The 27,974-nt window shown below is 43.0% G+C and overlaps 1 protein-coding gene across 1 annotated transcript; it reads right to left on the bottom strand.

Annotated features, from left to right (window-relative positions):
• Positions 1-3,660: 3,660 nt before the first annotated feature.
• Positions 3,661-27,974, bottom strand: LOC108794009 (rab9 effector protein with kelch motifs-like). Its single transcript, XM_018564974.1, has 12 exons — positions 27,949-27,974; positions 20,400-20,585; positions 18,166-18,351; positions 14,907-14,997; positions 12,564-12,753; positions 12,271-12,393; positions 11,319-11,506; positions 11,024-11,220; positions 9,558-9,649; positions 7,327-7,381; positions 4,455-4,552; positions 3,661-3,987 (listed from the first exon to the last, which is right to left on the bottom strand). Exons 1-12 carry the CDS (start codon positions 27,972-27,974, stop codon positions 3,782-3,784), a joined length of 1,638 nt encoding a protein of 545 aa, XP_018420476.1. The 3' UTR covers positions 3,661-3,781.

The raw sequence follows: 27,974 nt of genomic DNA, 5'->3' as shown, positions 1-27,974 counted from the left end.
GAGAGACAGCCAGGAAAGAGAGAGGAGAGACAGCCAGGAGAGAGAGGGGAGAGACAGCCAGGAGAGAGAGAGAGAGGGGGGAGACAGCCAGGAGAGAGAGAGAGAGAGAGAGAGGGGAGAGACAGCCAGGAGAGAGAGAGAGAGAGAGAGAGAGAGAGAGAGAGAGAGAGAGAGAGAGAGAGAGAGAGAGAGAGAGAGAGAGAGAGAGAGAGAGAGAGAGAGAGAGAGAGAGAGAGAGAGAGAGAGAGAGAGAGAGAGAGAGAGAGAGAGAGAGAGAGAGAGAGAGAGAGAGAGAGAGAGAGAGAGAGAGAGAGAGAGAGAGAGAGAGAGAGAGAGAGAGAGAGAGAGAGAGAGAGAGAGAGAGAGAGAGAGAGAGAGAGAGAGAGAGAGAGAGAGAGAGAGAGAGAGAGAGAGAGAGAGAGAGAGAGAGAGAGAGAGAGAGAGAGAGAGAGAGAGAGAGAGAGAGAGAGAGAGAGAGAGAGAGAGAGAGAGAGAGAGAGAGAGAGAGAGAGAGAGAGAGAGAGAGAGAGAGAGAGAGAGAGAGAGAGAGAGAGAGAGAGAGAGAGAGAGAGAGAGAGAGAGAGAGAGAGAGAGAGAGAGAGAGAGAGAGAGAGAGAGAGAGAGAGAGAGAGAGAGAGAGAGAGAGAGAGAGAGAGAGAGAGAGAGAGAGAGAGAGAGAGAGAGAGAGAGAGAGAGAGAGAGAGAGAGAGAGAGAGAGAGAGAGAGAGAGAGAGAGAGAGAGAGAGAGAGAGAGAGAGAGAGAGAGAGAGAGAGAGAGAGAGAGAGAGAGAGAGAGAGAGAGAGAGAGAGAGAGAGAGAGAGAGAGAGAGAGAGAGAGAGAGAGAGAGAGAGAGAGAGAGAGAGAGAGAGAGAGAGAGAGAGAGAGAGAGAGAGAGAGAGAGAGAGAGAGAGAGAGAGAGAGAGAGAGAGAGAGAGAGAGAGAGGGGAGAGAGAGCGAGGAGAGAGAGAGAGCCAGGAGAGAGAGACAGCCAGGAGAGAGAGAGGAGAGACAGCCAGGAAAGAGAGTGCCAGGAGAGAGAGACAGCCAGGAGGATGAGCGAGGAGAGACAGCCAGGAGAGAGAGGAGAGACAGCGAGGAAAGACAGCCGTTAGAGAGAGGACAACCAGGAGGATGTGCGAGGAGAGACAGCCAGGATAGAGAGGAGAGACAGCCAGGAGGATGAGCAAGGAGAGACAGCCAGGAGAGACAGCGAGGAAAGACAGCCGTTAGAGAGAGGACAACCAGGAGGATGAGCAAGGAGAGACAGCCAGGAGAGAGAGGAGAGACAGCCAGGAGGATGAGCGAGGAGAAACAGCCAGGAGAGAGAGAGCGAGGGAAGGGATTTTTTTCGTTGGTAGATCTCATGTAGCTCGTCATTTGAAAAGTAGATCTCAACACAAAAAATTGTGGGCACCCCTGCATTGAGGGGAGCATAAAGGATAGCGGTTCTTTGGAATAAACTGTCACTTTTCGGGGGGGCACTGCCGAACCCGGCCTTGGGGCGGCAGGGAGGGTAAATCCGGTCCTGTGTACATCCCTTATTGACGGTGTCTAAGATTTGTGAATTTGTGTTAGTATGCATCAAATCTCTTAAACAATACTGCTCCAACCTGCTATTAAGCCTTCACATCCTGGAGCTTTTGGATCAATTGTCTGGAGCCATGCAGTTCAGCTGTGATGGTCTCCTACAAGCATTGCTGATGTCCTTCTCATTTTGTCTGTTCAAAGGCTATTTGACTGTGTTTGGCATGCTGAGGATACGGAAAAGGAACATTTGATCTACTCAATTTTTAGAGAAGTTTCTCTTTGGTTTTGTCCTTGACACACTTATTCCTAATGCCTCTAGCGCTTGAAATGTTTACCTGCCTCAAAGCAGATCTTGGGATGGGGCAGAGTATAACATTACTACCACATAGAGGATCACAATCTATTTCCCACTCAAACAGCAGATCTGGAGGTGAAAAGTCCTCTGGTTCACCTGCATAGAGAACTTACAGTTAAAATGGAGACCTGTGACCCCCTGAGGATGTAATCCGTGACGAAACGCGTCAGAGCAGGTCTATTCTATGTGACACCACGCTCAACCAGGAAGTTGCAGACGATCCAGACGGTGCATTTTACCGGCCGATCTTCTCCATTTTAATTGTAAGTTCTCTATGTTTTTTACAATAAACGTTTATACCTACCACACCATGAGGTTTCTTTTATAATTTTATAAACCCTTGACGGACGGGACATTGCCGGGAGAGATACCAGGGATGTGGACCCTCTGATCTGTCTATACTGCTTTACTACCACAAGTGGGGTGAGTGCGCACCCCAGAGGGGGTATTCGTGGACACTTGAAGCACAGTGGTGTGGGAAGAATTTATCCAACACTTTGTTGAAACATTTGTTTTTTCATCAAACTCACTTTGAATTATATCACCAATATTGCACTTGGTTTTTTGTTAGATGGATCACCATCTAGGCCTGGTTTAAAATTCATTTGCTCTGGGTGGCATACAGCCATTTGTAGTTATTGAACATTATTTATGCACTTTTGAAATCATCACTCTCAGGGTGACAAAAGAGTGAATTTATTGTTTACACTGAGGCCTTATAGAGCCTATCACAAACTGTTTGAATACTTTTGTTCAGTTGATTTTTGCACTATAATACTTTATATGTATATTTATATATATATTTTTTGTGATACCGATTACACTCGATTTTAAGGATTTTTACTTAAGTATCACCTTTTAGCGCTGCACATTTAGCACTTCATTAGTTTGACCCTAGGGTCCATAGGGCAGCGGCTTTCATATTAGAATTACCCACAAGCGCAGATTTTACAATTTTCTATCATTCTCAAAATCACACTTTGATATTATGCAGAATTCATAGCTGACTTATTGACTGCCCAGGCCCTGATGCAGCAAAGAAAACACCAAACTATAACTTGCCCACCACCATGCTTCACAGTTGGTATGAGGTTCTTTTGTAATGCAATCTTCAGTTTGCACTTACTGTGGCCAAACAGCTCCATCTTTGATTCAGTTTACAGGGCATGGTTACAGAAGGCCTAATCTTTGCCTTTATATTCAATGACAAACTGTGGTCTTGCTGATGTTCTTTTTAGACAGCTAAGGCTTTTACCTGGCACACCTCTGATGCAGTTAAAACTGTTGCAATCTCTTTCTGATTGTAGATGGTCACCATGCAGATCTCACAATGAAATTAATGTATTACACCCAAAAAAATGTTAACCACAATAAATAATATTGAGATTTGCACAGAAAGCCACTACCGTAAAATAGCATGCCGTAAAAGCTTTGCCACCTATGTACAATACAGAAAGTTAGAAGTGCTGACAAACTTGCACCAAAATAACAGGATCCAGAATAAGTAAAAAATAAGACAGTACTATTTACCAAGAGAAAATCTGTATTTGATCATAAACAACAAAGCCACTTTTATGATACATAGGACAAACAGAGAGAATATGAAAAGTGCTTTCTGACCACTTAGAACTATATAAAAACATCCTGTACAGAAAGGCCGGGAACATGCAGAATTCAAATGTACAACCCAATGAAAACAAGCTCTGTTAATAAAGCCAAGTCGTTTTGTTTTCCAATTTGCACTTTCTGCTGTACACTTTTTTTTTTTTATATCTCTAAAGCAAGTCTAACATAAATTTTTCACAAGTCTTTATTAAAATTCTATACAATCACAATACAAGTTATATATACAAAATAGAAAGAAAAAAAGATTTATGAAAAGAAGTGAAGGTAGGACTCTACAGATCCACAATATCTGTTATCCGCAGTCTGACAGTATCACAGTAGAAATGCCCCTCATTATCTCCTCCTCCAAACATTAGCAATTCCTGAGGTGTGCAATCCTTGTTTTCCTCTTTCACACCAGGCAGGGTCAGCATAGTGTACCCTGCACGGGGTAAACAAGGCAATGATTTGTGAACCAAGGCAGTCCAAGTCTTTGTCACTGTAAATGAAAATTTTTTTTTTTACTTTCAATGTACATAATTATATCATGTATATTATTTCACTGTCCCACCTTACAATATCCAATCGGAAAATGAGAAGAACATACAATTTAACTATTCTCACCAGTAAAGACATACTAGTAGTTATATCAATAGCAACAAAATCGCATTTTGGTGATTCTATTACTGAGGTGTCACCAATGGCAGAGCCACCAGCGTCACATGGCCCAAGGCTTCACGTATAAGCTCTGTGAATTGAATGCTTTTTGAACATGAGATCTAACACTTGCTCACCATATATTCATATAAATTGAGACAAGTGGCAGCAAGATAAAATCTTATCCTCACAATCAAAAGAGAAGGGAAACAACCATGGATTACAGTAGGGCACACATTACAGTATTGGTTTATGTTAAATAATCTGAGGGTTTAATGTCACTTTAAGCCAAAAAAAGTCACATTTTACCTGTATTGAACATATGGGTGTCATTTAATGCCCGATTCCCATCATAGCCTCCATGGATAAGGAAAGAAGTTTCAGACACAGAGGCAGCTGAATGCCAGCTGAAAAGAAAAGCTACGATCAGTGTTTAGAAATATATAAATCTAACATTTTATGAATACAATAACTCTATAAAAAACACTTTGTTTAATAAGCATAATACTGTCCGTTTAAAACCTACATGCTGACGTTTATCTGTACTCCCACCATCAGTTCTGGTATAGCCATCATTAGAATTAAAGTTTGCAGTTCTCCATTTGTTATTTTATTGAAAGACAAGCAGCAAACGAACTAGGTTATTTTCCTTTTTCACAAAAAGCAAGTTAAAGTGAAGGCAACTGCAAAGCATGTATCTATGCAATGGTATACTTACAGACTTATAAGAATGCACCAGCTCCAATACAAGGGGCTGAGGGGAAAAAACTTTACATTTGCTGCAATAATGTCTTTATACAAAGCAACAGGTCATTCCATTAGCCCATTCATTATTGTGTTTCCCCTTTTCTGTGGGATGCATAAAGGAGCAGGGACATTGACAGATACACTAGTATTTGTCAAACTATGATTTCATAATATATACACATTCAGATGGTCCCATATAAGGATTGGTCCACACCCATTGTAAAAATGCATATTGCACTTAGGGCACCATGAATATTTACATCATGTTAATGTCGAGAATAAAAATGAACTGGTCAGAACCGTACATGTGCTGACAAAAAGTCCTCATCAGACACCTGGCATATACCCGGTGGACTCTTCCAGATTGGCTCCTGGGACAAAAGACTTTCTCCAGTCTTGTCTAGATCAACATTTAGTACCATCAAGGGGCAAATCTCAGCACATGCAATCTTTTTCCAAGGACCGCGTGCCCCTCACTCCTTAGTGAAGGCCATTGTACAAGGTGTCAATCATAATTCCTCCTGCGCAACCACCAGTAACTCTGTGGGATCTCAACCTGGTTTTGTCAGCTCATTAAAAACATTCTTTTGAACCTATTAGAAATATTCCTCTTCTAACTCTCATTCACAAGGTGGCCTTCCTCATTGCCATCACCTCTGCGAGGCGAGAGTCTGCGTTAGCAGCCCTATCTTGTAAAGATTTCATTCTTGTCCTCCACCAGGACAAGGTTGTCTTGAGGCCCAGAGTCTTTCTTACTAAGGTAGTTTCTTCCTTGATGGTATTTGTGGCCAAATGCTGATCCAGGCCTATTTGTAGAAAGGCCAGGATTTATCCCATGGAAAAATTTCCTGGGCTAAAAGTTCTGTGCCTCACACCAAGCAAAGTATGCTTTCCATTTGCAATAGTAGACTTCTTATAGTCTTTAGCACTGAGGGAATTGCCAATTCAGAGATGCCCCTCAGGACTTTGGCTTCAACAGCCAAAGCCAGCGACCGTGAGCAGGATGGAAAAACCAGTCCCTGGTTTGGATAAGCCCACAGAGCCTCTGCCAGAAGTCTGATCGGTTTGGAGTACCACTTCTGTCTGGGTCAGTCCAGGGATATGAGAAACACAAAAATGCTCTTCCTCTTGGTCCTGCGGAGAAGACAAGGAAGGAAAGTATAACACAATAGCGCCAGAGATGATCAATCCTCAAAGGGGTATGATGGTGTGCATACATGCAGGACGCAGCCCCGCTGCAGTCTGGGTGACTGAGACATCTAGAAAAAAGCACAAAGAGGGGGGCGCCTTTCCTGGTGCAGATGAGTTTATTCAATAACAGGTAAAAAAGTAACAGGAGTGTACTCACTGCACCTCATCTGCACCAGGAAAGGCGCCCCCCTCTTTGTGCTTTTTTCCAAGACGAAGGAGTTTTAGGGGAGGTAAGGCATAGATCTGGCTGAATTGATCCCATGGAGACACCAAGTTGGATACAATGGCACTTAACCCCTTCGTGACTGACGACATACAGTGTACGTCGCCAGCATCGGGGCTGTTTAAACAGACTCCCGTTTGGGGTTTAATAAGGAGTTGCGCTAATATTGCGCAACATAAAAATTTGCAACTACCACCATTTTATTCTATAGGGTCTTGGCATTCAGAAAATATATAATGTTGGGGGGTTTTACGTCATTTTCAGGCCTAAAATGTGGAATATAACATGGGTGCAAAAATGGAAAAAAGGGCCTCAGTCATGAAGGGGTTAATGGTCATAGAATTGAGTATCTCCCAGTGCTCTGCCCTCACGGCTTACAACCTACTCATGAAGTGAGTCTTCAGAGACATGGTCTCACCTGGAGTTGTGCCATGGCTCTGGACTCTGAAAGAAATCTGTGGCTAATTAACAGTACACTCAGGTTTGGAAAGCACTACAATGCAGAGCTCAGAGCCCAAAAGGTTACATTCCAAGCTATCCGCACAATCATCCTGTCTACTTGGAACCAGTTACGGCCTCCCAAGCTATTGCTGAGGAAATTCTGATCTGAGACCAACTCCAGCAGCTTGTAGAAAAAAATCTTAATTGAAGAAAAAGAATGAATCTTGACTGAAGAAAAAAAAACAGCTATCAAAACAAGTTTTTTTTCTCAGCAGAGCAGAGACGTCCATCCTTCTAAACACTAGCAAAAAAACGAGGCATGCTGGGAGTAGGAGGGGTTATACTGAATTGGCCAAAACATTTTTTGCCAGTGTCCAAATTCTCCTGCAGTGGCAGTATAACCCAACAGTCTCTGAATACCTATGTCCTTTTAATGAATGCTAAACAAAATTAGTTTCTTCATTTCACAGAACAGAAAAATTGCAATGCAATTCCAGTGGGAATATCAGTCAGTTCTTCTTTGAGATATTTTCATATGTGAGGTTCACTGAGCCAGATAGGGTTACAAGTTTTGCTTACCAACGAGGGCTGGGCGAGGTCCCATTTACCTCAACTGGAGAGAACTCCATAAGTCCTAGAGCAAATAAAAAAAAATGTTAGAACTTGATATTTCGGTCCTTTTCACTTTGTGTTTTTATCACATCCTTTTTAATTTGCTTTAACTAAACATGTGTGTGTTCCAAATAATGCAGAGAATGGTGCATTGAGAAATATATTTTTTTTTGCACAAATCTAATTTAACACTGCTACATACATCAGTAATATCAATAGACTGTATGCATAGCACACAAATGTAAAAGTCATTGAATGGGAACCATAGCCTTTTTCATGTTACTTAAACATACATGTGAAAGATCAACTACATGTAAACAATTTGCATTCATTAAAGATATTGTTTCTTAAAATAGTTTGTAATTTTAACCTGTACATTACATGTGAGCTTCCTTTTGATAAACAGATCTCACTGCTTATTGCAAGGAACATTATGTCTGCAGTAATGCTTTGTAGTCAAGACCATGTGATCTAGGCACCCCAGGCTAGAAGTTTGGGAGCAAGTTATCCATACAACTATTTTTGATAACAGTGCATCACGCGCGTTACATATTTTAATTTCGTTTTATTCAAGTTTTTAATAAATGTAGTGTTGGCAGCACATTGTAATAGCAGTAAAGGCTGGTAAGCGCAGAAAGCATGTTCTGTACATTTGAAATAGTTATTCGTACAAAGTAAAAGAAAGGTACTTTTCTATATACAAAAATAATATTATTGGCCAATACTGACATGTACCAGATTTACTTAAAAGTGACATTAAACCCTCAGATTTTTTTAACATTAAACAATACTGTAATGTGTGCCTTACTGTAATCCATGGTTGTTTCCCTTCTCTTTGCTGCTCTTCCTTTTAAATCTATCTCTTCTCATGCTCAGCAGAACATCTGTTTTGCAGCAGACTGCCTTGTCTCAGGAATGGATACACGGTGTCTGTGTATAGGCTTGTAACCTGAGCCAGCACTACAGGAAGAGGCACTCAGCTGCAAAGGGAAGATCTCCCCCAGCATGAGAAGACATGAGGATTTAAAAGGAAGAGCAGCAAAGAGAAGGGAAACAACCATGGATTACAGTAAGGCACACATTACAGTATTGGTTTATGTTAAAAAATCTGAGGGTTTAATGTCACTTTAAGCGAATAATAGGCCCATTTTTAACACAATGACCCTGATTTACTAAACGAATAGAGCAGGTTTACTTTCAAAGTGTTTTTTTTTTTACACTTCCCTTTTGGATGAGGTGAAACAAAATGAAGATTCACGTTGCAAAGAATAGCCAATCATGCGAAATGAAAAAACAAACAAAAAAAAATAATTTTTGCTTGCACAATTTCAACTCACTAAGCTTAGTGTAAATTCCCATTGTGTGGTAAAGGAGGTTAAGTTGTACTGAATTCAATCCTCCAAAAATTCACTTATGCTCTTACTTCTAGTAAATCATCCCCAATAACTACAAGCACACATGGTTTGGCACGATATGCTGCACCAGCCGGGGACAACAGGATAGAGTAACCCCATGTTTTACCAGAAACTGGTTGGTTACAAATCAAGGAATTTGAAAGGTTCAGTAAGATGGTATTCGTGTAGCATGTCAGGTTGAGTTTTGTGTGCAGATTGCACTTACCCATGTACCACCAATTTGCCATTTTATTGTAAAGCTCCAACCCTCTTCTGAACACAGGCTGGAATGAGGGCCAGTTCACACCAATTACGGTACATTCTAGAGCAGTAGCTGTGTTTTTTTGCGTTCGCACTGGACCAGAATGCAGGCAATGTTTTGCCACAAGTCCGATCGCACTGTGGGCAGGGGGATTGGCTGGGGTGCCATTGATGGCAATGCACTGCCATGCCCCTTCCCGCTCTGGAAGGAAGGGGGGAGTTTAGTATGCGATTACAGTGTGTTCCAGCAGCTACCACTCTGGAACGCACCGTAATTAGTGTGAACCGGCCCTAAGACTAACTGGCAAAACAGAGCCATAGAGGCAAATGTAATTTGTACACAAAACAACCCCAATAATACTTCTAAGTTCACATATCTTTTACAACTATTTATAACTGTACATGTAAAAAGGGAAAGTGAACATTACATTTGTTTTTTTAATGAAAATACTATGGACAACTAAAAAGACTGATTATCGAAGTTTGACTTTCTTTGCTTAGGTAAATTGAAGCCATTTAACAATATTTACAATCGTTACTTACCCAGATCAAGCAGAAAGAGATCATTATAACACACTGGTGTGTCCCAACCTCCAAATATGTAGAGCTCTCTGTTTAATAAGCTGGCAGTGTGCCTAAACAGAAGAAAATAGATCCGTTAAGCAGACCTCTCTCCTTAACATACAATAAACATGGCAAATAATCATATACTGCATATACTGTATGTCTTTACCTAAGGGGAAAAAAAGAATGAAGTAAAAAAATTCACCATAAAAATCCTTCCCTTAGAGTTCATTGAGGGACACAGGTTGTCTTAAACCTTCGTGTTATGCTGCCGCCTACAGGGGGATTGGAAACTGGCAAGCAAACAAACTGTAAGCCGGTCCTGGGAAAACCCCTTCTACCACCAGCGTGCCTCAGTTCTATGGCAAGTCGTTCCAAAAGTATGATTATAAACACACAAGGGTTGAACATAGGTCCCTCAATGGACTGCAAGATGCCTAAAAGCAGACCAACTGAGGGGTAAGCACAAATCAAAAAAAAACACGCTAACAGGCCCATGAAAGACAACTGAACTGGGGACTGTCTACAATTTTAAAGAGCCACCTGGCTAGCCATCGAAACATTTGGGCGAGTACGAGTACTCGCCCAAATACTCGGCATCAGCACCGATACTAGTATCGGTGCACCCCTACTTACAATTATCGTTCGAAAAAACGAATGCGTTCCGTTTTTCGTACAATAATCGGCCAGTTGATGGGAAGCGCAGCATCGCAATTACTGTACAACTGGCCGAATTTGGTTGAACAGCCAGACTAGAAAACTTTTCATCAAAACAGACGAAAATCGATGGATTAGTGGCATTTTCGTACAAAAATCGCAGCATGAACACTGCAAATACGATCAACGAAATTTGGCCAGTTAGTATTACGATTATCGAAATCTACATTGGTCTGTGCATGATGGGCTATTTGTGCAGAAGTTGAACGAGGGTGTGATGACAGGACAAATAAAATTGAATAATTGTAAGGTGCATGGACACCTTTATTGTCAAGTTAACTGATGCATACTGAAGCTGCTAAAGTTGGTCTGGGAATCTAGATTTCAATGGCTCCTTGTCAGAAAAGGGTTAAGGGTAACAGTTCAATCCTTTCACTATACAGGTTCAGTAAAATGTTACACAATAGGCATATTTTGTGTGTTGGGTCTCAGTACAATGGATTGGTCATACTATATATTGTGGACTGATCTTTTGGAATGTTTCCTTTTCATGCAGCAGAGATCATCTCAATGGTTCAGGTCACATTCTGAGCACGTTCAGAGGAAACAGATCTTTCAGCAGATGGATCTTTTTCTAACATCCAATTAACACTAATGTTGTAGAGCCACCAATTGTTAAGCTATCTGATAGAATCCCTTCTTGACCACAGTCACACCCGATTTTTCAGTAGACGGCTACCTTTCTTAGGTCAGGAAGCACATGAGAATTTGCTGCAGAAAATTCTTACCCTGAGCGAGCCAATGGTTTTTTCCCTAAAACAATGGGCTGGTACCAAATTTCATGTTGAGGATCAAAGATGTATACAGAATCACTGCAACCATCTGGCTGTGGGTTTGGACGAGGGAATACGCCGCCATATACAAATAATTCTCCTTGAAACAGAGAACAAGAATGATAGGAGAGAGGAGGAACTTTCCCCTGGGCCTAGGAGAGAGAAAATTGCAATATTCAATTAGATTAAATTTGAGCCCAAAACAGGTAAAGGTGAAAGCAGTACTATTAGAAAGCATGTCCTCACGAACCTCAACACTCCTCCATCTCCAGGCTTCTGTATCCAAAATATGAACATCATTAAACCACTTCTTGTTTTTTGAACCTCCAAACACATAAATCCGGCGGCTTTCTGGATCAAAGACTGTAGTGTGACCTGTGCGTGCTTCTGGAGTGGAACCATCAGCCACTGCCTCCACAGGAGACCATGTGTCCGTCTCTAAAATCATAAGAATAATGCATAAGCAGCTACATTAATCTAGCCATCTGCTTACATTAAATATACTGTATATAAACCAATATTTAATGTCACTCCAATTGAAAAAAAACACAAAGAAAAAAAAAACTACGGTAGTGCTGCCAAACATTTAAAGTTGCAATGAGAATTAGCGACGCAACAGATGGGAAAAGTTACCGAAACTCCTTCACATGCAGTACAACTAAAACACTATGTAGTAGACCAGGGCTACTTTTCCACAAAATTTCCACTCGCCCCCTCGAGAAGCCGCGCTCGAAGCTGTCAGGATGGCCGAGCGGCGAGGAGATCGGAGCCGCTGTCATCCTGTCAGTTTCAGGATGACAGCGGCTCTGTGCGAGGCAGAGTGGGGGATGGGTAAATATAATTGATATTTACCGATCCTCCGTGTGAGAAGGACAAACACTGGAGCGATCGTCTGATCACTCCAGTGTTTGTAAATAACTGGGGACACATAGTGCTATGTGTCCCCAGTTATGAATGAACAGGATGTGATTTACATTACAGCCTGTTCATTCTGGATTTCGTGTGTGTTGTGCTGTGTGCGCGTTGTGCCCTGTGTGTGTTTGTTTGTGTTATGAAGGGCAACTGGTGGCGAGTAACTTCGAAGGCCTGGCTAGTAGCTCAGGACCTGAAATTTTGAGCCCTGTAGTATACCAAACACTTCTACATTCTAACCCTGGCGTCAATTTCACTTGAGGCAAAGGTGAATTCCAAATTAGGTTTACCTGTATTCAGCTTCCACATGGAATCCTTACAGAACTGCATACGTGTGCCTTGTCCCCCTATCAGTATCACTGTTTCAGAATCAGCAGGGCATAATGCATGACCCCAACGTCCTGATGGGACACCTACATGTAAAAACAAAAGCTATTTAGCAAAGCAAGTTATGTTACTGAATACAGCTTAATGACTATTATATCATGTTAAAGGAGGCTAAAAGCAAAACAGGGAAACTCAGATCATATATTACTTCCTAATTTCATGACAAAATGCCCTTATGAAGAGGTCCCTTACTTACCTGAAATGCCACTGGTGGCTTTGACAAGACCTGTTGGCTTGGTCAATGGAGCACTTTTACTGTTCTTATTCTTCTGCTTAGCTGCATCACCTTTATCAAGCCCCTTGTTAGGACAAATGTTCTCCGCTTCAACCTTCAATCGTTTTCTCTTCTTGCTTTCCTGGTTTGGTCCATTGTTCTTAAAGTTTATCTAAACCGAACAAAAGATTTATATATTGCAGCTTGCCAGTCCCTATTTGTGCAGGGGTGTGGGAAAAAAACTACTTGCCCAAGGGCTAAAACGGGGGCCCAATTTACTTGTCCCGATACAAATAGTGTTAATCAAAACTGTATTTAACTGTGCTAAGAAGCGCTTCTCATTGAGCCTGACCACGCTGACCAACAATTGCAATTTGCAAGTGAAATTCAAAATGCAGGGCACAGGACTGCACTGGGCATCAGTACAGTGTACAGATTGTACACCCGTACTGGTGGAGGGAAAGGACTGTTCGCGGAAAGGCAAGTAGGGCGGGGGGGAGGATGGGGGGGATGGGCAGATTTGATCGGTAATTCCATTTTACCAAATTACTTTGAAAAGTGAACTAACACTTTAATGCACTTTGTACATGTAAGCGAGTTCTGCTGCCTGGCTACCACAATATAAACACACAGTGGAATGGTGACAGACACAATGTGCGTTTATTTGCATGCAGGTGGCAGGGGCAGCGGGATTGGTTTTAATTTTTATCACTTTTTCTTTTTTTAAATTTTTATATATTTTATTATTTTTTCACCTAATTTTATTCCCATCATTCTCTTTATGGAACCTGCCCTCCATCACAGAACAGATCTTCTGTGCAGTTTCTGACAGCTGAGACAGGTGGTGCCGTGATTACAGCACTCCGGTCTCACTGATCACGCAGAGCGAAGAAAGGACGTTCTGCTCCCAGCTCTCCATCTTGAGCTCATTTGCCGTGGTCCCGGGTTCCCAAGCAGAGTGGAGGACCCCGAAAACCACAGCAAGGTTGTTGATCTGATCAGCAAATGATCTGATCAGAGAGGTCATTATTATTGTTTAATATTTAGTGTCTTCCTGTGGTAACACACACGTTGCTCATTGCTTGTCTCAACAACCTCAGTGAACAGACTCTCACCTTAAGGCCTGGTTCACACCTGGGCGTTTTACAGCGCGTTCCTACGCGTTCGTAAAACGCGAAACATGTGAAAACCAATAATTGCCTATGGGCATGGTTCCCACATGGGTGTTTTTCAGTCCAAAGAAGTACATGAGCTTCTTTGGGGCGTTTTTCCACGCGTTTCCATTGGTATTCCCAAGTGTGGATCGGGGTTAGCAAATCGGTAACCCCGAGCCACACTCGGGAATACAGCGTACAGGTCTTACCTTGTCTGCGATCCCCCGCTGTGTCCTCCGGCGGCTGCCGACTTCCGGGTTCCGTCCCTTGTGAGCGGCTGCGTCGCAGGGGGGCAGAGCCGGCGGGAAGTTCGAAAGTGATTTTTTTTAAAATAGAGATAAGGAAAAAATAAAAAAATCATACCACCAGTAAAAACGTGCTAAAAAACAAGCCGAAAAAATACACTCAGGTGTGAACCCAGCCTTAAAGATGGACCACATGTAAAGACAGGATCAGTATTTTATGATGACCTTTTCTTTATATCAGACATGTGAAAGTCTGTTCGCAGAGGTTGAAGTAGAGGCAAGCACTTAGGGTGTGTGTTACCACAGGAAGACACTTAATATTCACTAAAAAGAATGACCTCATTCTGATAAGGCTTTGAACATCTTATTTGGCATTCTTTTATATTCATTATCTGGATTTTATCTATTATTGTACAAACATGTGGAGTTCACTGGTTTGCACGGTGCATTAAAAGCTTTTTGTTTTTGCAGTTTTAAGTTTATCATTGGTTGTGTAATATATTGGAGTGTTGGTTGGCTTCATAGGCTAGGAAATTGAAATTATTTTCATCACTGAAGTTTGTATACATTATATTGCTGTAAACATGTTACTCAAGATCATAAGAGATAACCATTTCTATTTTTATAAAGGTGTCAATCATGATCATAAGACAATGAGTTAATAATCATAGGGTGTGTTATTAGATATGATACATCAAAATAGACAAGTGGTATGCAAAGTTGCATCATGTTGTCAATGTAATAAGCTTCACTCAATGTGACCCTGTGCACCCTTGAGGATAATAAAACTACCAGTCTAAGCAAAATTTGGGTTTGGTCTGCCATCTTGTTGGCATACCAGAAAAACCCATTTTACAATCCCAGGGCTTCCTTTTGATTGGAATGCGCCTTTAAAAACCATAGTGTTCATCCGCCCATATTCTTACCTGCCCTTGCATTAGCATTGTGACATGCAGCTCAGAGCCATCCAACTTACAGGTCAGATCATCACTTGAACCACACTCCCAGACGAAACACCTGCAGTATGAGATACATTTATCAGGATCATGCAAAATCTAGTTTTAGGAATAGAATGTCTTACATCAGATTGGTTTATATTATTTTTATTTGACAATTCTCATGTTAAACACTTATCTATACATATCAGTCCCTTCAAGTAAAACAGCTTACAATCTATTAAAGTCATGTATAAATGTATCAGGTACAATCCTGGCTACAAGCCAAATACACTGCTTTTATGTTTCTGGATTTTGTTAAGAGTACCATCTGTAGTTATGCCCTGCAAATGGCACCCTTGGTGGTATATGTTTTCAGCTTTTAAATATTGACTTCTGTTTAAACCTAAATTCAGACAAAATATATATACAGCCACATAAAAAAGTAAGTGCACCCCATGGAGATAGTTGAACAGGAAAAACTTTAGATCTTGATCTAAATACTACCTACAGATAAAGGTGATATACTTGAACACATAAAATTGACATGATGTATTCATTTTCATAATCTAAATAAAAGAGAAATGCAGATTTGCAAGGCTTGAAAAATGTTATGGTGTCTCACCAGTCAGTCAAAAATGTCACCAGTCAGCACGACCGGACTATAGCCTTGCAATTTATGTTAAAAATTTTTAGGGACACATAGAGCTTTCTTTTGGTGGTATTTAATCACCGCTGGGGTTTTTGTTTTACTATATAATGAAAAAAGTACCGTCAATTTTGAAAAATAAAAAATGTTTTCCCTACGTTATGTTAAAAAACATGTATTCTTACCCATATTTTTGGTAAAATATAAAAGTCGGGGTCACATCGGGTAAATAGACACCAAACATGTCAAGCCTTAAAATTGCGTGCGCCTTCAGTTGAAGTTGACATGAAAATTAGTCTTTTATTACAATAAAGATCTGAAGCCCAACACCAAGGAATGTCTCAAAAGAAAACAGAGGGTTGTGGACAGCCCCAGTCAAAGCCTCTACTTCGTTCCCACTGAAATTTTCTAAGGAGAAGCTGAAATGGACAGTTCATGCAAGGAAACCCACAAACCTATTGCAACTAAAGACATTTTGCATGGAGAAATGGTGAAAAGTTTCTGTCATCAAACGGTGGACAGTTACACAAAATGCCTAGCAGAAGTCATTTATGCTAAAGGAAGCAATATCAGCATTTTGATGCCAAGGATGTTCTTTTTCCATAGTACACCATTACATCTATTGCTATTTCTGTTAAATGGATTGAAAAGGCACATTTTTCTTATTCGAATATACCACATCTAGCTGTAGACAGGGTTTGAATAATAATCTAATGCTTGTCTGTTCAAAAACCTATGCAGGGTCCACTTTTTACCATAAGGAAGGGTAACAGATTTGCCCTGGGTTATCCAGGGACATAAATGACACCTACCACATTCATAGGTACCTACTTCTTTGGCGGTATCAATGTCCAGAGTTGCTTTGTAATGACTGCAGTGGTGTGAAAAAAAAAAAAAAAAAAAAACCTACTTGTCCAAGGACTAAAGTGGGGGCCCAATCTACTTGTCCCTCCTAACAATCTACTTGTCCCTTGTAACAATCTACTTGTCCCTCCTGACAATCTACTTGTCCCTCCTGACAATCTACTTGCCGTGATACAAAAAATAAAAACAGCCAAAACCGTATTCAACAGTGCTAATTTGCGAGCGAAATTCAGAATCCATGGCACAGGGCTGCACTGGACGGTAGTACGGGGTACAGATAGTACACCCATACAGGCGGAGTGGAAGGACTGTTCGTTGAAAGGCAAGTATAGCGGGGGTGGAGAAGGGGACACATTTGAGCGGGTAATTCCCTTTTCCCAAATTACTTGGGAAAGCGAACTTGCCCTTTAAGGCAGCGTGTGTGTGTTCTAGTCTTTAAGTGTACCTGTACCCTTGTATTTTAGGAGGAAGGCATCTAAATTATTTTTGAATGATTCACTGTGCTGTTCAGTGGCATCAGTGTTCCATTACTCTGAATTGCAATGTGGTGTGACTGTGTGCCACCCGTTGCATTCACAGGGAATAGACCCAACAATCATTTTTAGGATTGCTTTTTTTGCGTTTGGGGTTTTAAGTTTTAGTTCATTTTTTTGGGAGGTATAGTTTATGTTTATATTATTTTGATCTTTTAAAGTCTTTGTCTTGAGATCAGTGGCCTGAACTTGTAGGTTACACATTTGTTAGCAGCACATCACCGCACACTATTGGCTGCCCAGCTACCACAATATGGCACACAGTGGAATGGGGGCAGCACTCAGTGTACACACACACACAATGCCCTACAAGTGCATTTATTCACATGGAGATGGAGGGGGCAGCGGGGTTGGTTTTAATTTTTTTAAATTACTTTACAGGTTATACAAGAATGACAAATTAGAAAGAAACTGCTGACGTAAAAATAAATGGAATAGAATGCTAGAAATGAAACAGCAGGAAGGGCTGATGTGAGTAAAAATCACAGAACACTTGCATTGTGCTCCACATTAAAATTTGACATAATTCTAATAAATACTAATCTGACAGTTGGCATGAAAAATCACAAACAAGGCACTGAAAATCTTTAGATGCTGAATAAATCACTTACAATGGATGCTGCTCATTGATGTTTAAAAGTTTTAGTTTCCCGCAGAATCAGCTCGTCCCTAAACTCTGCTCCTGATATTCGGGGCCGATATATTTAGGATGGCTCCTTTCCCTTAGGGGGTCCAATGGTGCCACCTTTGTGTGTGCCAGTAAGCGGTGTGTGTCCCCACAAACGCAGACACAGCAAGACAAACCACTCCCCAGCTCCTCCTTTCTACAAGATACTAGATCAGGGGTAGCGAAACTCCGGCCCTCCAGCTGTGGGGGAAACTCTCTGGGAGTCATGTCTGTGGGAAACTTGCAATGCCTCATGGGATTTGTAGTTCCAACACAGCTGGAAGGCCGGAGCTTGGCTACCGCTGTACTAGATGGACAGCTGCTGGAGTATGCTCTGTCTTTTATTATCTTGCACTCAACAGAAAGTTCAGGGAAGCGGGGCTGAGAGTCGGAGCTAGCTGTTCAGAAACATGATGACTAAGTGTTTGGCCAAAAACTTTGAACTACTTTACTGGGCAATGTATATTTATTTGATCTGGATTCGTCACTGAAAAAAGTTTGACAGTTTAATACTACGTTAACTTGTGTACACGTTACCTAGATTCACGAGACAGTGTTCCCAAGCTGATCTTTTTGCCTCCGATTGCTTCCAGTTGGACCTTAAATTTACTATCATGGGACAATCTAGACCAGTCCCCAACACTGAAAAGCAACAGCTGGGAAGAACTAGAGGGCAATACTGGGGCAGAAAGCAGGAAGGATTCTTGAGAAGCAGATGGCAGTCTAAAGAGACAGAAAACAAAACAAGAAATAAATGAAGGCATTCGCTTATCTATGTTTTATATCAACAAGACATGATTGTTATAGCCTACTGGACACAGGAACTGCATTCATTGCTGAGCAGATATATAAAAGCAAACACAATCCCTAGGTAATATTTTATAAATAAAGGTTTAAAATGCGTTTGCAGGGTTGGGGGACTTTACATTTGGGGGGAGGAATTTTAATTCTTTTTTACCTCATTGCTATCACATGGGGGAGCTCACAAGCCCCCTATGAGATGCCACATTGGAGGTGACAGGTTCTGTATAAGGTGGCATTAGGGGTCTTCTAGACCCCTAGTGTCACCTTTCCACTTCACTGGATAAAGCTGCTGAGGCAGCTGAATCAAGTAGTGGCTGGAAGCAATAGCCAGCCTCCTATTGGCTATTTTAAATTGCAATAGCCAATAGCAGGCTGGCTATTGCACCTGCCCACTGCCTGCTGTCAATCAGTAGAGGAAGGAACAGAAGGAAAATGTTCTCCTTCAGGTCCTCCTCTGCTGATTGACAGCAGGCAGTGGACAGGTGCAATAGCCAGCCTGCTGTTGCAATTTACAATAACCAATAGCAGGTTGGATATTGCTCTCAGCCACTGATGGGAACTTTGATGCCGGCTTTCTACCGCTGGCAGAAAAGGGGGCAAGGGGAGTAGCAAAGGTACAAGGGCAGCAGCAGAGGAAGGATGCCAGCAGGGAGACAGCGGGGTAAGGCACAACGTTCTCTCCTCCTAGCTGGTGCTGGCTGCAGTGGTCTGTGTCCCCGCTGCCGATACAAGTGGGAGAGTAGCGGGGATTGAATGGGACACAGACCGCTGCAGCCAACACCAGCGGGGAGGAGAATGGGGAAGCAAAGCCACGGCAGCAGCAAGTAATCGATTGACAATTCTAGGGCTGCAGCTAACGATTATTTTCATAATCGATTAGTTAGCCGATTATTACGTTTGATTCATCGATTAATCAGATTTAAAAAATGCGAGCTGGTATACCAGCGTAGGCGCGAGCGGCTCAACCGACGTGGGCGTGGCGTGCAGCGGTGAGCGGGTATACCAGCGTGGGTGTGGCGTAAGCAGCGGGCGTGCGGGAAATTTTAATTTTAGCCGACGAATCGACGATGGAAAACGTTGACAACGTTTTCCATCGTCGATTTTAATCGACTTAATCGAATAAACTTTGCAGCTAGACAATTCTCATTATCGATTATAATCGATTAGTTGTTGCAGCCCTAGTAATATAAGTCTCCCCCAAAAAGCGAGGAAAAAAACACCAACATTTTAAAACTAAATTAGCAAGTTAAAGCTTTATGGGCGACCTAACCCTTGTGTTATGATGCGATCAAGCCTTGATTTTACATTAAACGACCTGCCTCTGGAGGGTGGCTACTTTTGTTCCTCATGGTCCCTGTGTGTTGTACAGTAGCCACCTCTCCAAGCTCAATCCTGTGATGGACTACAATCTCAATATAAATTAGTCAATTAAATGTGAGATTGTAGTCCATCACAGTAGTGAGTTTGGAGCGGTGGCTACCAGACAACACACAGGGACCATGAGGAACAAAAGTAGCCACCCTGCAGAAAGGACAGTGTCAGCACCAACATTGCAGTGTATGACACCTTCAGCAACAAGGTGTATTGGGGTGTCATTCAGACCACACTGCAAGATGCATGCACAATGTAATAACTTGGACAAGGCCCAAGTGTGTTGTCACATTACAGTGCCTTTCACCTTGATTGGCACCCAACACACATGCACTGCAGGACACCACTACACTACCGTGCACTTGGTTGCCAAAATCGTGCATGTGCATTTTGTTTGACATTCTGGTGCGTTGTAAACTCATCTGAAGCAGCTGTCTTATAGCACCAGGGCGGTACCTTATACATATTGCAGGGTGATGGCCGCTATCAATAATAGAGAATGAGATCAAAACAGCACCCTGGGTGACGTCACGAGGACGAATAATTCGCAGGCACAGGTGATGTAAAAACTTAGCTCCTCCCCTCCCAGTAATTACCGTTGCAGTCTCACGGGGGGCTCCTGAGTATTGCACAGGACGTAGAACTCCGGCAATCCCTCCATGGTCTCCGAATATCTCCTACAGCGAGCAGCTTCCCGCCAGATTAGACACTGCCCAGCTCCAAAACACCCGCCACAATTAAACCACGCCCCCTCGTCCAATGCCTTTCTGGCCTCCGCCCTCCTGACCAATCAGCATCCATAGAGCCGTCTCCCAACCACGCCCCTTGTTTTTACTGTGAGGACTGAAGAGCACGGTTGGCTGTCTTTGCTGTCAGCTGATCGCTATGTATATTGGTATGACAGTGATACAGAACGGGACAGAATGTATATAGACTGTCAGAGAGGGATGGGGACGGTGCTTAGTGCTAGCGAGGTGTGTGATGATTGGTTCGGTGAATGCAGAGTCAGACAGCGGATGATTACTAGAGGCTGGCACCACGATCTGATAACTTCACGATATTTACTAACTTGCATATTCCTATCTGCTAAATGGCAGAGATCAGTCATGTTACTGCACTAGCTCTGCAGAGTTGCTAACATTTTAAAATCAGTAGGATGGCCAATCAAGGGCCTGTTCACACGGCGTCCGTTTTCTGCGCTGACCTGATCCGTACGCTCCTGCACTAAAAATGTATCCCCATGTGTTTTATGGGCTACAGTTCTCAGGTGCGCAGTCCGTTCAGGTTACGACAGAAAAATACTGCATGTCACATTTTGTACGGACCGGAAACGCAAAACGCGTAAGAAACGCACTGCAGCTAACATACTGACAGCCCCACTCCAGCAAAAAACCTGGAACGCGGCAAAAACGTACTGCATTAGCAAGCTATATATTTTGTGTTGTTCTGAGTTGGCGCCCTAATGTCTCCAGGTGGCTTGGTGGCCTATACAGGCTCTCAGGTGGGCTGTGCAACTCTCAAGTGGGCTATACTTTTAATTTAAATCTTATTGTATGATTTATCAGGTAGTACAAGTACATGGATATATTAGGTGGGCTCAATCAGCCAGCGAGCACCGCAGATATATGAAAAAAAATCTAAATAAAATAAGTACTACAATCTGAAATACATATATTTTATTTTATGTCTCTCCCAGTCCCCAGCATTCATCAAATGTAAAACTTGCCCGTGCCTGCATTCACCGAACCAATCATCACACACCTCACTAACACTGTTCAGTGACATACAATGTAAATGCAATACAAATTCTTCCCAGTTCCCACTGCCTCTCCCAATCCCCACTGTCTCTCCCAGTCCCTGGCAGTGGCGGAACTACCACCGGTGGGGCCCAGCACTGTCCCGGATAGCATCGGATTGGTATACAGCGGCCAGCAGGCCCCCCTTCTCTGCGTCGGGAGCAGGGCCGGACTGGGCTGGGGAGCAGGGTGGCAATTGCCCCCGGGCCTCTCTGCTGCCTTTAAAAAAGGGCCCCTGTCCGGGGCCGTCAGGGGACCCGTCACCGCCCCCGCTAAATAAAACCTCCGGCCGCCCGTGCAGTGGCTCCCTCCGCCGCCTCTCTGCCACTTGCACCGCTACAGATGCAGCTCTGTAATCGGGCGGCCGCTCGCTCCTGAATGGGGTCCTCGGGAGGCCCCCGCGAGCGGCCCTCTACAGTGCCTGATTAGAGGGTCGCGTCTGCCTGATCCAGCCAGCCCGGATCGCATACCGAGGGATTGCTGGGATGTGTAGTCCTCTATAGCCTGTGCCATTCTGGATTGCACTTTTGGCTAAATGCCGAAAGTGCCATTTTTTTCAGCGAATCTGCCGCTCCAGGCAAACGCCTTGTTTGCCTCGCGGCAGATACGCCCCTGGATACAGTGGCGCATCCCTGCTTTCTTTCCTCCCCGCTGGGCGCTGCTCTGTGTCCCAGCGGGGTCACAGAGCCTGGGCTCCCACCCGGGCACAGGATTCCAAACCCGTAGTGTCCGGGTGAATCCTGGACGGTGGCAACCCTACCTAGGGATGGCCCCTGCTGGTGACCGAAGCTCTTATTTGCTAAAGTCTACTTAGTGGCAAGCAGTAGACAGAACACGGCATAACCACAAAATGGGTGGGTGTCGTGTCCTTCAATGAGCGCAGAGGATTTTACTGTAAGTTCTCTTCTGTTCATTGACAGACATGGCCAATTATATGATCTTGACCAATTAGCAGAAGGTGGGTTCAAACAGAGACAATAGAAAATAATAACTTGCAGGGGGAGGGTGGCCTCCAGCACAGGCTGCCCCTGGGTTGCCTTTTGTTTGTTGCCTACTCCTGCAGGTGCTGATATGACCCATCAGTTAAGATCTGATTATCCGCTGTGTCCTTTAACGAACGGAAGACAAAGTTGTTTGTCACAGCTTCCGGCTTGTAGTGTTAGACCTTATCCTTCTGCTTCGTGTCTCGCAGACTCACAAACATCGGTACAAAATATTTTTTTTAAATGCAGCTTATGCCCATTACATTTGTGTTTCTGCTGACGCTTTGTCTGAGCCTGCTGTCACTGATATTAAAGTCAAAATGTTTTTAAGCGATGTTAAATGCTGAATAAATCACTTACAATGGATGCTGTTTCTTACAGGATTAAGAGTTTGGAGAAGGCAGGAGAAGTGAACAATCTAGGACAACATAGCTGATTTGGAAAAATTCTCCAGTTCAGCTTACTTTCCAATTCAGCTTTGCTGTCCTAGATTGTTCACTTTGCCTGCTTTCTCCAAACTCTTCACCCTTTTGTGAATAACACTGCTAAATGATTAAAAGTTCTAGTTTCCAGCAGAATCAGCTGGTCCCCTGAGCACTGACCCTGATATCCTGTTTAAGGGTGGCTCCTTTCCAGGGGCGTAACTAGAAATCACAGGGCCCCATAGCAAAATTTTGTATGGGGCCCCGTGATTTCTAGTTATGCCCCTTGCAGAGCCCACTCGATATCCCACCTGAGGGTGAACCTGCAGAGCCCACCATAGAGTCTCTACGGTGGGCTCTGCAGGGTTACCCTCAGGTGGGCTGGTCGCACTCCTTACCTGACCGCCTCCTCTTCGTCCACGGTCGCTAATGGGCCCCGCCTCCTCCGCCGGGCCCGCTTCTTTCTTCGTCACCGGGGCCCACCTCCTCCCCTGCTGCCGACCACGGGCCCCACCTCCTCCACTGCCGCCTCTCATTGACTCTGTGGAGAGGAACGGGCTGTTGCACAGATTACTGGCAGTGATCTGAACAGCTGCGTCTTCGTCTTCAGCCGCCATTGAAAGCCACTAGCAGAGGATCCCATAGCGACCCAGGCAGCCCGCACGGCATCTGGCCGGGCCCCACTGCACCCCGGGCCCCATAGCGGCCGCCTGGGTCGCTATGGTGATTGTTACGCCACTGCTCCTTTCCCTTTCAGGGTCCTTTGGAGACCCCCCATCCCACCCTTCCTTCTTCGAACTAGTACATGGACAGCTGCCACAAACTGCTCTGTCCCTTGCGATCTTGTACAGGACAGAAAGTTCAGGGAAGTGTAGCTGAAAGAGTTTTAGCTGTTCAGTTGCATGATGACTGAGTGTTTGTGTAAAAATGTAAAGAAATACTTTGCTGGTCATTGTATATTTGTTAGATCTGGATTCATTATTGAAAAAAAAGTTTGATAGTTCAATACTACTTTGTAGGTGTAATGGGTGTACTGTCCGGGACCCCTTCATCTGTATAATTTCCCTTTTAATACTAGATTCAAAAGTTACCTGAAAAGAAATAAAGTTAGATTTAATACTTACATTACCCCGTCTTTCTTCCACGACACCTAGAAGGGTGATGTGACACTCCTTCTGGGGGAGATCCTGAGGAATACATGTGTAGCTCCCTCTTACCTCTTGGAGGCGGGTTGAGGGACACAAGATGGCTCAGTAGGGTAGCATCTCAAACCTCAGGGCAGAATCTTTGACTCTTTGTGGGGGTGGAAGAAATTGGGTGCCAGTCTTTTTAGAAATTTTGAAGAGTTTATTATAAGACCATAACCTCAATGAGAAAGGGTCAGGGCACAGGATACCCAAACAAGTGACAAAAATTAAACTCCAGACTTCTAATCACATTGAGGGGAATTTATCAAAACTGGAGCAGACAAAATCTGGAGCAGCTGTGCATGGCAACCAATCAGCTTCTCTCTTTCATTTTCAAATATTAACTCAACAAACTGAAGGGAGAATCTAATTTGTTGCCATGGGCAACTGCTCCAGATTTTGTCTGCTCCGGTTTTGATAAATTCCCTTCATTCAATACAGAGATAAGGGCCTTGAAGCCCATACCAGCAATCTGTACTCTTCAGACTTTAAATCGCCACCAGAAAGCACATAGTAAGAGCTTTTTGATAAATCGTGTGCACTGCGCTACTGCTCATAAACGTGCATAAACTTCCAAACAATGTGTACATTTTCATAAACATACATTTTCAAACATAATAATAATCAATATGACAATATTCAATAATAGTCCTTAGTAAATCGGTATAAAGTGCTTTTGTGCAAAATCCACAATGTGACAATGATCCTCTGAAATAAAGTGCTCCAGACTCCCGATGTGTTAAGGTAACTGAGTAAACACTCACCAGAGAATATTTAGCGCAGCACATTTATATATATACACATAGTAAGAGCTGTTGGAAATACACCAGCATATGCTGATACAGTATGTACTGATTGTATTGCTGAGATGTTATTAAGTCTTTTGTAGATGGCGCTGTAGCTCAATGGTAGTCTATGCTAGTTTTCTATATGCATGCATACGTCTATGATATACATACAGGAAGTTCACCCTTTATGTTTCCTGATAATGCTGTATTTCTGTATACATACATGCAAAGTCCTGCTAAGCAAGTAAAACTTAATTCAATATCCCTGAAGATCTCAGTGCTTTATCTAGACGCATAACCAACAGGTTATGGGCCCAGGCCGAGTATTAAGCAGTGATAAGTCTGAAGTACTGCTTAGCTTCTAATATAAGATCGCCCCATGCATTTTAAATCTCCACTAGAATTACATAGTTACATAGTATTTGAGGTTGAATAAAGACATTAGTCCATCAAGTCCAACCTATTAGGATCTCATTCTAGGAGTACCTGTACCCCTGTATATTACCTGTACCCCTGTATATTACGGTCCCTTAAGAAATCGTCCAAAAGTTTCTTGAACAATTCCACATTATTTGCTGAAATCACCGCCTGTGGCAGTGAGTTCCAGACCCTAACTGATCTTACTGTGAAGAACCCCCTTCGCCCCTTGTGCTGGAATTTTTTTTCCACCAATTTTAGGTGATGGCCTCTAGTTTTTGTAAATTTTTGTAAATTGAATGTCAGCCTGATTCATTAATTAGACAGAGGCTGTGTGATCATTGGGCGGCATATATGGCCGTATAATAGCAAATTCCTTGTAATGCTGCAGTAGAGCCAATCACTCTAAAGGTGCCCATACACTTTACAACCATCGCAAGGCCTTAGTCTTGCGATGGTTGTAAAGTAATAAAAAAAACGTACGATCTGCCCATCTCGGACAGGCAGATCGTACTTGCGATCATCGCAAGCCCTCCCTCCTGAGGGGCGGGCTTCTGGTGACCGCAATGCTGAACGGGCAGTGTGCGCGGTCGCACACCGGCCCGTTCGGCATTTGTCTCCCGAGCATGCCACAAACCAGCCGAAAATCGTACGATTTTTGGCTGGTTTTCGAACATGCTCCTTAGACAAAAGACGTGTGACCGTACAGTATAAACGGTCGCACGGCTTCCATATACCTTGCGATTATCGTACGATCGAGAGATTTCCCACAATTATCCTGCGATAATCGCACAGTGTATGGGCAACTTTAGACTAGTCATAATGGAGGGTTTTTATCTGATTGGTCGGTTTCCATTCTTATACCCCACTCTCAGGGAAAGCAAGCTATGATTCTGATTAAGGGGCCTTGCCCCTGAAACGCGTCAATCTTGGCTGACTGCGGCCGGTGTATGGTGATGTGACCGGAGGCTACCGTGTTGCATAGTCGGGGTGATACCATGTGGGTTAACAGACAGTGGGACCTCTTGTTTGTTGCTAAAGCCTGATGAAAACGTTTCCTTGTGAGTACATTTATCCCTTGTTTTATTCATCCTAATAAACGATTTAACATACGGTGATGGCGCTCTGTTCCCTTTTGTTTTCTATGTTCATGGTGAGAGCCCCAGAGCCTTGGATGAGCAGCCCCTCAAGTCTGTGTGAAAAACTGTGATTAACTGTTGAAAACTTTGAGTATGCAACAGCAAGTGGATCGTTCAGCTGGCAGCCATTAGCGCCAAGAGTAAAAGAAAACTTTTTTGTCTGAACTAAACAGAATACTGCAAGTCAACAAGAGCCGCATCCAAGCTACTGAAAGATGGTAAGTAGTTCAGAAATAAAGTTTGCAATCGCAAAGCTCAACAATAGCAACTATCGGCTATGGAAGTTCAAGCTTAATGCTGCTAAGCAAAGACGACAAGTACTGAATACAGACAGACCCAGCAATGGACCCACAGAGGAATGGGACAAGAACAGGCAAGCAGAAGCAATTATAAGTGTGCTAATGGAAGATGACCAGCTCATCCAAATAGGAGATGAAAATACAGCTAAAGGTAAGTGAACTGCATTACAAAGACTGCATGAGCATTCAAAGCTAAACACTAAACTATATCTGCTACACAAGCTATATAAGATGAGGCTAGAAAAAGGCCAGTAAATGTGTGATCATGTGAATGCCATGCTGGAAATCATAGAACAACTGCGTGCAATTGGAGAGGAAATGAAAGATAACCATGTAGTGGCATTACTGCTATGCAGCCTTCCAGAGTCATACTGTGCTCTTATTAACTCTCTAGAAACCAGACCTGAGCAGGAACTAACACTAGAATGCACAAGAGGAAAATTAATCGATGAATATGACAACAGGAAAGAAAATTTGCACAATTAAGAAAATGTGAAAGCCTTTAAGGTGCATGAAAGCGCAAAGCAAAACAAAGAAATCAGAGCGTGTTTTTGCTGTAAAAAGACAGATCACCTGAAAACGAACTGTTCTATCTGGAAAACCAAGCAGAGAAAGCGAGAGGTACCTACAAGAGAAAGAGCTAAAGCAGTCACAAAGAAAACTACAGGCATATCCTTTACCGTCACCTTTGAAGTGACTCAGAACAGTATACAACGTGGATGGTGTATTGACTCAGACCTAGAAGGAAGCCTTATATCAGTTAAAACTCTTGCTAATAATGGCCTCACAGTTCAATTCCGAGGTGATGAATGTACAATCCGAAACAATAGGCAAATCCTTGCAAAAGGAAAACTAGATGAACAACTGTACAGACTCATCACTGCAGACGAACAAGTCAAAACAGCCACTCATAATCCACACAACAAATATATACATCTATGGCACAGATAACTAGGGCACCGAAACCCAGAATACATAAAAGACATTATAAAGAGGCTTATCAGAAGATATAACAATACTGCCCTGCCAAATGCTCATGACATGCAAATGCTGCATGGAAGCAAAGGCCACACGTATTCCACTTCCACAGACCACTCAAAGAAAGACCACCTACCCCATGGAGCTCATAGACAGCGACAT

The sequence above is a fragment of the Nanorana parkeri genome, unplaced genomic scaffold (genome assembly GCF_000935625.1).
Source record: "Nanorana parkeri isolate BGI_ZX_2015 unplaced genomic scaffold, ASM93562v1 scaffold25, whole genome shotgun sequence".
Lineage (NCBI taxonomy): Eukaryota > Metazoa > Chordata > Amphibia > Anura > Dicroglossidae > Nanorana > Nanorana parkeri.
This window is presented reverse-complemented; position numbering and strand designations above follow the sequence as displayed.

What these genes read in the sequence shown, in the direction of transcription:
- LOC108794009 (XM_018564974.1), bottom strand. Translation starts at nt 27,974, where the DNA reads ATGTCGCTGTCTATGAGCTCCATGGG. An exon ending in AGCCACCAGTGGCATTTCAG is followed by an intron (nt 12,394 to 12,563) that starts GTAAGTAAGGGA and finishes TTTTACATGTAG; the next exon opens with GTGTCCCATCAGGACGTTGG. An exon ending in CACCCATATGTTCAATACAG is followed by an intron (nt 3,988 to 4,454) that starts GTAAAATGTGAC and finishes TTTCATTTACAG; the next exon opens with TGACAAAGACTTGGACTGCC.